Below are 9,966 nucleotides of genomic sequence, written 5' to 3'. Positions count from 1 at the left end.
CACTCCGTGCAACAGCAGCACTCCGTGTGAAGGCAGCACTCCGTGGGAAGACTGCACTCCGTGCGAAGGCTGCACTCTGTGCGAAGGCTGCACTCTGTGCGAAGGCTGCACTCTGTGCGAAGGCTGCACTCCGTGCGAAGCCTGCACTCTGTGCGAAGGCTGCACTCCTTGCAAAGTCTCCACTCCGTGCGAAGGCTGCACTCCGTGCGATGGCTGCACTCCGTGCAAAGGCTGCACTCCGTGCGAGGGCTGCACTCCGTGCGGAGGCTGCACTCCTTGCGAAGTCTCCACTCCGTGCGAAGGCTGCAGTCCGTGCAAAGGCTGCACTCCGTGCGAAGGCTGCACTCCTTGCAAAGTCTCCACTCCGTGCGAAGGCTGCACTCCGTGCGATGGCTGCACTCCGTGCGAAGGCTGCACTCCAGCAACAGCAGCACTCCGTGCGAAGGCAGCTCTCCATGCGAAGGCAGCACTCCGTGTGAAGGCTGCACTCCGTGCGGAGGCTGCACTCCTTGCGAAGTCTCCACTCTGTGCGAAGGCTGCACTCTCTGCGAAGGCTGCACCCCGTGCGATGGCTGCACTCCGTGCAACAGCAGCACTCCATGCGAAGGCTGCACTCCGAGCGAAGGCTGCACTCCTTGCGAAGTCTCCACTCCGTGCGAAGGCTGCAGTCCGTGCAAAGGCTGCACTCCGTGCGAAGGCTGCACTCCTTGCAAAGTCTCCACTCCGTGCGAAGGCTGCACTCCGTGCGATGGCTGCACTCCGTGCGAAGGCTGCACTCCGTGCAACAGCAGCACTCCGTGCGAAGGCAGCTCTCCATGCGAAGGCAGCACTCCGTGTGAAGGCTGCACTCCGTGCGGAGGCTGCACTCCGTGCGAAGGCTGCACTCTGTGCGAAGGCTGCACTCCGTGCGAAGGCTGCACTCCGTGCAACAGCAGCACTCCGTGCGAAGGCTGCACTCCTTGCGAAGTCTCCACTCCGTGCGAAGGCTGCACTCCGTGCGATGGCTGCACTCCGTGCGAGGGCTGCACTCCAACAACAGCAGCACTCCGTGCGAAGGCAGCACTCAGTGCGGAGGCAGCACTCCGTGCGGAGGCAGCACTCCGTGCGAAGGCTGCACTCCGTGCGAAGGCTGCACCCCGTGCGAAGGCTGCACTCCGTGCGAAGGCTGCACTCCGTGCGGAGGCTGCACTCCGTGCGGAGGCTGCACTCCGTGCGGAGGCTGCACTCCGTGCCAAGGCTGCACTCCGTGCCAAGGCTGCACTCCGTGCCAAGGCTGCATTCCGTGCCAAGGCTGCACTCCGTGCGAAGGCTGCACTCCTTGCGAAGTCTCCACTCTGTGCGAAGGCTGCACTCTGTGCGAAGGCTGCACTCCGTGCGATGGCTGCACTCCGTGCAACAGCAGCACTCCGTGCGAAGGCTGCACTCCGTGCGAAGAATGCACTCCGTGCGAAGGCTGCACTCCGTGCGAAGGCTGCACTACGTGCGAAGGCTGCACTCCGTGTGAAGGCTGCACTCCTTGCGAAGTCTCCACTCCATGCGAAGGCTGCACTCCATGCGATGGCGGCAATCCGTGCGATGGCTGCACTCTGTACAACAGCAGCACTCCGTGCGAAGGCAGCACTCCGTGCGAAGGCAGCACTCCGTGTGAAGGCTGCACTCCGTGCGAAGTCTTCACTCCGTGCAAAGGCTGCACTCCGTGCGAAGACAGCACTCCGTGTGAAGGCTGCACTCCGTGCGAAGTCTGCACTCCTTGCAAAGTCTCCACTCCGAGCGAAGGCTGCACTCTGTGCGATGGCTGCACTCCGTGCAAAGGCTGCACTCCATGCAACAGCAGCACTCCAAGCGAAGGCAGCTCTCCGTGCGAAGGCAGCACTCCGTGGGAAGGCTGCACTCCGTGCGAAGGCTGCACTCTGTGCGAAGGCTGCACTCTGTGCGAAGGCTGCACTCTGTGCGAAGGCTGCACTCCGTGCGAAGCCTGCACTCCGTGCGAAGGCTGCACTCCTTGCAAAGTCTCCACTCCGTGCGAAGGCTGCACTCCGTGCGATGGCTGCACTCCATGCAAAGGCTGCACTCCGTGCAAACGCAGCACTCCGTGCGAAGGGAGCTCTCCGTGCGAAGGCAGCTCTCCGTTCGAAGGCTGCGCTCCGTGCAAAGGCTGCACTCCTTGCGAAGTCTCCACTCCGTGCGAAGGCTGCACTCCGTGCGATGGCTGTGCTCCGTGCGAGGGCTGCACTCCGTGCAACAGCAGCACTCCGTGCGAAGGCAGCACTCCGTGCGGAGGCAGCACTCCGTGCGCAGGCAGCACACCATGCGAAGGTTGCACTCCGTGCGAAGGCTGCACTCCGTGCGAAGGCTGCACTCCGTGCGAGGGCTGCACTCCGTGCGGAGGCTGCACTCCTTGCGAAGGCTGCACTCCGTGTCAAGGCTGCACTCCGTGCCAAGGCTGCACTCCGTGCCAAGGCTGCACTCCGTGCCAAGGCTGCACTCCGTGCCAAGGCTGCACTCCGTGCGAAGACTGCACTCCTTGCGAAGTCTCTACTCTGTGTGAAGGCTGCTCTCTCTGCGAAGTCTGCACTCCGTGCGATGGCTGCACTCCGTGCAACAGCAGCACTCCGTGCGAAGGCTGCACTCCGTGGGAAGGCTGCACTCCTTGCGAAGTCTCCACTCCGTGCGAAGGCTGCAGTCCGTGCAAAGGCTGCACTCCGTGCGAAGGCTGCACTCCTTGCAAAGTCTCCACTCCGTGCGAAGGCTGCACTCCGTGCGATGGCTGCACTCCATGTGAAGGCTGCACTCCGTGCAACAGCAGCACTCCGTGCGAAGGCAGCTCTCCATGCGAAGGCAGCACTCAGTGTGAAGGCAGCACTCCGTGGGAAGGCTGCACTCCGTGCAAAGGCTGCACTCCATGCGAAGGCAGCACTCTGTGCGAAGGCTGTACTACGTGCGAAGGCTGCACTCCGTGCAACAGCAGCACTCCGTGCGAAGGCTGCACTCCGTGCGAAGGATGCACTCCGTGCGGAGGCTGCACTCCTTGCGAAGGCTGCACTCCGTGCCAAGGCTGCACTCCGTGCCAAGGCTGCACTCCTTGCGAAGTCTCCACTCTGTGCGAAGGCTGCACTCTGTGCGAAGGCTGCACTCCGTGCGATGGCTGCACTCCGTGCAACAGCAGCACTCCGTGCGAAGGCTGCACTCTGTGCGAAGGCTCACTCCTTGCGAAGTCTCCACTCCGTGCGAAGGCTGCAGTCCGTGCGATGGCTGCACTCCCTGCAAAGGCTGCACTCTGTGCAACAGTAGCATTCCATGCAAAGTTAGCACTCCGTGCGAAAGCAGCACTCCGTGCGAAGGCTGCACTCCATGCGAAGACTGCACTCCGTGCGAAGGCTGCACTCCGTGCGAAGGCTGCACTCCATGCGAAGGCTGCACTCTGTGCGAAGGCTGCACTCCGTGCGAAGACTACACTCCGTGCGAAGGCTGCACTCCTTGCAAAGTCTCCACTCCGTGCGAAGGCTGCACTCCGTGCGATGGCGGCAATCCGTGCGAAGGCTGCACTCCGTGCAAAAGCAGCACTCCGTGCGAAGGCAGCACTCCGTGCGAAGGCAGCACTCCTTGCGAAGGCTGCACTCCGTGCGAAGTCTTCACTCCGTGCAAAGGCTGCACTCCGTGCGAAGGCAGCACTCCGTGTGAAGGCTGCACTCCGTGCGAAGGCTGCACTCCTTGCAAAGTCTCTACTCCGTGCGAAGGCTGCACTCCGTGCGATGGCTGCACTCCGTGCGAAAGCTGCACTCCTTGCGAAGTCTTCACTCCGTGCAAAGGCTGCACTCCGTGCAAAGGCAGCACTCCGTGTGAAGGCTGCACTCCGCGCGAAGGCTGCATTCCTTGCAAAGTCTCCACTCCGTGCGAAGGCTGCACTCCGTGCAAAGGCTGCACTCCGTGCGAAGGCAGCACTCCGTGTGAAGGCTGCACTCCATGCGAAGGCTGCACTCCTTGCAAAGTCTCCACTCCGTGCGAACGCAGCACTCCGTGGGAAGGCTGCACTCCTTGCAAAGTCTCCACTCCGTGCGATGGCTGCACTCCGTGCAAAGGCTGCACTCCGTGCAACAGCAGCACTCCGTGCGAAGGCAGCTCTCCGTGCGAAGGCAGCTTTCCGTGCGAAGGCTGCACTCTGTGCGAAGTCTGCACTCCGTGCGAAAGCTGCACTCCTTGCGAAGTCTCCACTCCGTGCGAAGGCTGCACTCCGTGCAATGGCTGCACTCCGTGCGAGGGCTGCACTCCGGCCAAGGCTGCACTCCGTGCGAAGGCTGCACTCCGTGCAAAGGCTGCACTCCGTGCGAAGGCTGCACTCCGTGCGAAGGCTGCACTCCTTGCGAAGTCTCCACTCCCTGCGAAGGCTGCACTCTGTGCGAAGGCTGCACTCCGTGCGAAGGCTGCACTCCGTGCGAAGGCAGCACTCCGTGCGAAGGCAGCACTCGGTGCGAAGGCAGCACTCGGTGCGAAGGCAGCACTCCGTGCGAAGGCAGCACTCCGTGCGAAGACTGCACTCCGTGCGAAGGCTGCACTCCGTGCGAAGGCTGCGCTCTGTGCGAAGGCTGCACTCCGTGCGAAGGCTGCACTCTGTGCGAAGGCTGCACTCCGTGCGAAGGCTGCACTCCATGCGAAGGCTGCACTCCGTGCGAAGGCTGCACTCCGTGCGAAAGCTGCACTCCGTGCGAAGGCTGCACTCCGTGCGAAGGCTGCACTCCGTGCGAAGGCTGCACTCCGTGCGAAGGCTGCACTGTGTTCGAGGGCTACACTCTGTGCGAAAACTGCTGCACTGCATGCAAAGGCTGCTCTCCCTGTGAAGGGTGTAGCCCAGTGGAGGCTGCACTCCATGCAGAGACTGCACTCCATGCAGAGACTGCACTCCATGCAGAGACTGCACTCCATGTGGAGGCTGCATTCCATGTGGAGGCTGCATTCCATGTGGAGGCTGCATTCCATGTGGAGGCTGCACTCCCTGCGGGGGCTGCAATCATTGTGAAGGCTGCACTCATTGTGAAGGCTGCACTCCGTGCGAAGGCTGCACTCCGTGCGAAGGCTGCACTCCATGCGAAGGCTGCACTCCGTGCGAATGCTGAACTCCGTGCGAAGGCTGCACTTCGTGCGAAGGCTGCTCTCCGTGCGAAGTCTGCACTCCGTGCGAAGGCTGCACTCCGTGCGAAGGCTGCACTCCTTGCGAAGTCTCCACTCCGTGCGAAGGCTGCACTTCGTGCGAATGCTGCACTCCGTGCAACAGCAGCACTCCGTGTGAAGGCAGCACTCCGTGCGAAGGCTGCACTCCGTGTGAAGGCTGCACTCCGTGCGAAGGCTGCACTCCGTGCGAAGGCTGCACTCCGTGCGAAGGCTGCACTCCGTGCGAAGGCTGCACTCCGTGCGAAGGCTGCACTCCGTGCGAAGGCTGCACTCCGTGCGAAGTCTGCAAACACCGTTATTACTGCATAGTCTTATTTCATCACTCCTATTAAGTGAGAAGATCTTTGTGGACGTCATGCAGTGTAAAGACTGCAAAGCGAGTCCAAGTAGCATGACTTTTAGTCAGTACACCTTGTGGGATAGCACTCGTAATGAAATAATGCAAGATTGTGAGGAAGATACATATAAGAAAGAGAAATGTTGCTGCAGGTAGAGGAGCAATCGTTCTGATACTAGTAGCTCTTGTCAGAGCAGCTCACAGCTCACCATGAAAGGAAAGCACACCTACCAGGGGCAACACACATTCGAAAGACAGTACAGATTGTGAGAGACTACACTGATTGGAAGTGGCATATGTTATTAGGAAGTGACTCAATTGAAGGACAGAACGTGAAGCATGGACACCACTCCTTTTGAGGGCAGCATCCCTACTGAGGACAGAAGATCTTGGGATGGGAGAACCACACAATGTGAGCTGAGCTTGCTCTGCAAGGGGGGCTTGTTATGCATTGTATGTGAGTAGAGTGCAGCTAGCAAGGTTGGCGCACCAAGCGGGGACGGCGCACCAGGCGGGGACGGCTCACCAGGCGGGGACGGCACACCAGGCGGGGACGGCACACCAGGCGGGGACGGCACACCAGGCGGGGATGGCACACCAGGCGGGGACGGCACACCAGGCGGGGACGGCACACCAGGCGGGGACGGCACACCAGGCGGGGACGGCACACCAGGCGGGGACGGCACACCAGGCGGGGACGGCACACCAGGCGGGGACGGCACACCAGGCGGGGACGGCACACCAGGCGGGGACGGCACACCAGGCGGGGACGGCACACCAGGCGGGGACGGCACACCAGGCGGGGACGGCACACCAGGCGGGGACGGCACACCAGGCGGGGACGGCACACCAGGCGGGGACGGCACACCAGGCGGGGACGGCACACCAGGCGGGGACGGCACACCAGGCGGGGACGGCACAACAGGCGGGGACGGCACACCAGGCGGGGACGGCACACCAGGCGGGGAAGGCACACCAGGCGGGGACGTCACACCAGGCGGGGACGTCACACCACGCGGGGACGTCACACCAAGCGGGGACGGCACACCAAGCGGGGACGGCACACCAAGCGGGGACGGCACACCAAGCGGGGACGGCACACCATGCGGGGACGGCACACCATGCGGGGACGGCACACCAGGCGGTGACGGCACACCAGGCGGTGACGGCACACCAGGCGGGGACGGCACACCAGGCGGGGACGGCACACCAGGCGGGGACGGCACACCAGGCGGGGACGGCACACCAGGCGGGGACGGCACACCAGGCGGGGACGGCACACCAGGCGGGGACGGCACACCAGGCGGGCACGGCACACCAGGCGGGGACGGCACACCAGGCGGGGACGGCACACCAGGCGGGGACGGCACACCAGGCGGGGACGGCACACCAGGCGGGGACGGCACACCAGGCGGGGACGGCACACCAGGCGGGGACGGCACACCAGGCGGGGACGGCACACCAGGCGGGGACGGCACACCAGGCGGGGACGGCACACCAGGCGGGGACGGCACACCAGGCGGGGACGGCACACCAGGCGGGGACGGCACACCAGGCGGGGACGGCACACCAGGCGGGGAAGGCACACCAGGCGGGGACGTCACACCAGGCGGGGACGTCACACCAAGCGGGGACGTCACACCAAGCGGGGACGGCACACCAAGCGGGGACGGCACACCAAGCGGGGACGGCACACCAAGCGGGGACGGCACACCATGCGGGGACGGCACACCATGCGGGGACGGCACACCAGGCGGTGACGGCACACCAGGCGGTGACGGCACACCAGGCGGGGATGGCACACCAGGCGGGGACGGCACACCAGGCGGGGTCGGCACACCAGGCGGGGACGGCACACCATGCGAGAGTGGCACACCATGCGAGAGTGGCACACCATGCGAGACTGGCACACCATGCGAGAATGGCACACCATGCGAGAATGGCACACCATGCGAGACTGGCACACCATGCGAGAATGGCACACCATGTGAGAATGGCACACCATGCGAGAATGGCACACCATGCGGGAATGGCACACCATGCGAGAATGGCACACCATGCGAGAATGGCACACCATGCGAGAATGGCACACCATGCGAGAATGGCACACCATGTGAGAATGGCACACCATGTGAGAATGGCACACCATGTGAGAATGGCACACCATGTGAGAATGGCACACCATGTGAGAATGGCACACCATGTGAGAATGGCACACCATGCAGGGACAGCACACTTCACAAGCACTGCACACCTAGAGATGGCAGCACACCTGTGAAGTTAGCATGCCTTATGAAGACAGGTCACCCTGCAAAGATACCTTCAGAACACAAGACACCAATAAAACTGCACACCTGCTGAGTACATCAAGCGTTAAGAGGATGGCAGATATGCAGAGGACAGCTCACTTTAGGTAGTCCGCACACCTTAAAGGGAGAGCACATGTTGGAATGAGAGGACATTTTATAAGGGAGGCACACCCTAAGAGGAGAGTATGCCTTGTAATGTTAGTACACCATGTGGGGATAGGACAATATATGAAGATGGCATATTTTCTGAAAAATTATATGTTCCAATGACTGCACTCATTATGAGGTTAGCACATGTTGGCAGTACAGCTCACCATGTGGGGGACATAATAATTTTCACGGACAGCACAACCAGCGGGGACAGCTCACCTTGCACAGAATGCACACCCCTTGCAAGAACAAAACAGCCTGCAAGGAAAGGACATCTTTCGAGGACAACACACCTTTTGCGGCAGCATACTTTTTGAGGACAGCGTATCTTATGAGAACAACAAATATTTTCAGGACCGTTAAACAAGCGACTACAGAACACCATATTAAGGTACAACATGTTGGGAGGAAAAACGCAATTTCTGATAAGTGTATATTGTGCCATGCCATACCTGCTCACCTTGAGATGAGTACAAAACCTGTGAGGACAGTACAGCTTACATTGACAGCAGATATTGACACCGGCAATCCTCACAATGACAGAACACGTAGTTAGTGTATCTGACCTTGTGAACATAGCATGCTTTTTGATGACAGCACAGCACACATTGCAAGGACAGCACACCTTGCGAGGGAAGCACACCTTTTGGGGACAGCACAATTTGCGAGGACAGCACAACTTGTGAGGACAGCATAAGTTGCCAGTACTGCACAAGTTGTGAGTACAGCACAACTTGCGAGGACATCACAGCTTGCAAGGACAGCACAGCTTGCAAGGACAGCACAGCTTGAGAGGACAGCACAGCTTGAGAGGACAGCACAGCTTGCGAGGAGAGGACAGCACTGCTTGAGAGGACAGCACAGCTTGCGAGGACGGCACACCTTGCGAGGATGGCACACCTTGCGAAGATGGCACACCTTGCGAGAATGGCACACCTTGCGAAGATGGCACACCTTGCGAAGATGGCACACCTTGCGAGAATGGCACACCTTGCGAAGATGGCACACCTTGCGAAGATGGCACACCTTGCGAAGATGGCACACCTTGCGAAGATGGCACACCTTGCGAAGATAGCACACCTTGCGACGATGGCACACCATGTGAGGATCGCACACCATGTGAGGATCGCACACCATGTGAGGATCGCACACCATGTGAGGATGGCACACCATGTGAGGATGGCACACCATGTGAGGATGGCACACCATGTGAGGATGGCACACCATGTGAGGATGGCACACCATGTGAGAATGGCACACCACACAGGGACAGCACACCTCACAAGCACTGCACACCTACTGAAGACACAGCACACCTGTGAAGTTAGCATGCCATGTGAAGACAGCTCGCCCTGCAAAGAGACCTTCAGAACACAAGACACCAATAAAATTACACACATGCTGAGTACATCAAGTGTTAAGAAGATGGCAGATATGCAGAGGACAGCTCACTTTAGGCAGTCCGCACACCTTAAAGGGAGATCACATGTTGGAATGAGAGGACATTTTATAAGGGAGGCACACCCCAAGAGGAGAGAATGCCTTGTAATGTTAGTACACTGTGTGGGGATAGGACAATATATGAAGATGGCATATTTTCTGAAAAATTATGTGTTCCAATGACTGCATGCCTTCTGATTGCTGCACTCATTATGAGATTAGCACATGTTGGCAGTACAGCTTGCGAGAACAGCACAGCTTGCGAGGACAGCTCAACTTGAGAGGATAGCTCAACTTGAGAGGACAGCTCAACTTGAGAGGACAGCTCAACTTGAGAGGACAGCACAACTTGAGAGGACAGCACAACTTGAGAGGACAGCACAACTTGAGAGGACAGCTCAACTTGAGAGGACAGCTCAACTTGCAAGGATAGGAGACTTTGTGATTAACCTTGTAGTACATTCAGTAACTGTTTCATTTGCAGCAACCTTTCTGTATACAGTAACACTTGCATGTTCAGATATACTGATATGAATGGGAAGAATTTCACTTTCAGCAGTTTTC

At 59.9% G+C, this 9,966-nt stretch overlaps 1 protein-coding gene across 1 annotated transcript; it reads left to right on the top strand.

The window, feature by feature from the left end:
- Nucleotides 1-5,968: 5,968 nt before the first annotated feature.
- LOC126232147 (collagen alpha-1(III) chain-like) lies at nt 5,969-7,346 on the top strand (the record flags this gene model as incomplete). The annotated part of the gene is made up of 1 exon (XM_049942452.1): nt 5,969-7,346. A coding segment is annotated over one exon (1,378 nt), but the record flags the coding sequence as incomplete, so codon positions are not given.
- Between the last annotated feature and the right edge of the window lie 2,620 nt (nt 7,347-9,966).

The sequence above is a fragment of the Schistocerca nitens genome, unplaced genomic scaffold, assembly GCF_023898315.1.
Source record: "Schistocerca nitens isolate TAMUIC-IGC-003100 unplaced genomic scaffold, iqSchNite1.1 HiC_scaffold_456, whole genome shotgun sequence".
Taxonomy (NCBI): Eukaryota; Metazoa; Arthropoda; class Insecta; order Orthoptera; family Acrididae; genus Schistocerca; species Schistocerca nitens.
The sequence above is the reverse complement of the archived record's forward strand: the minus strand, read 5'-3'. Positions and strand labels throughout refer to the sequence as shown.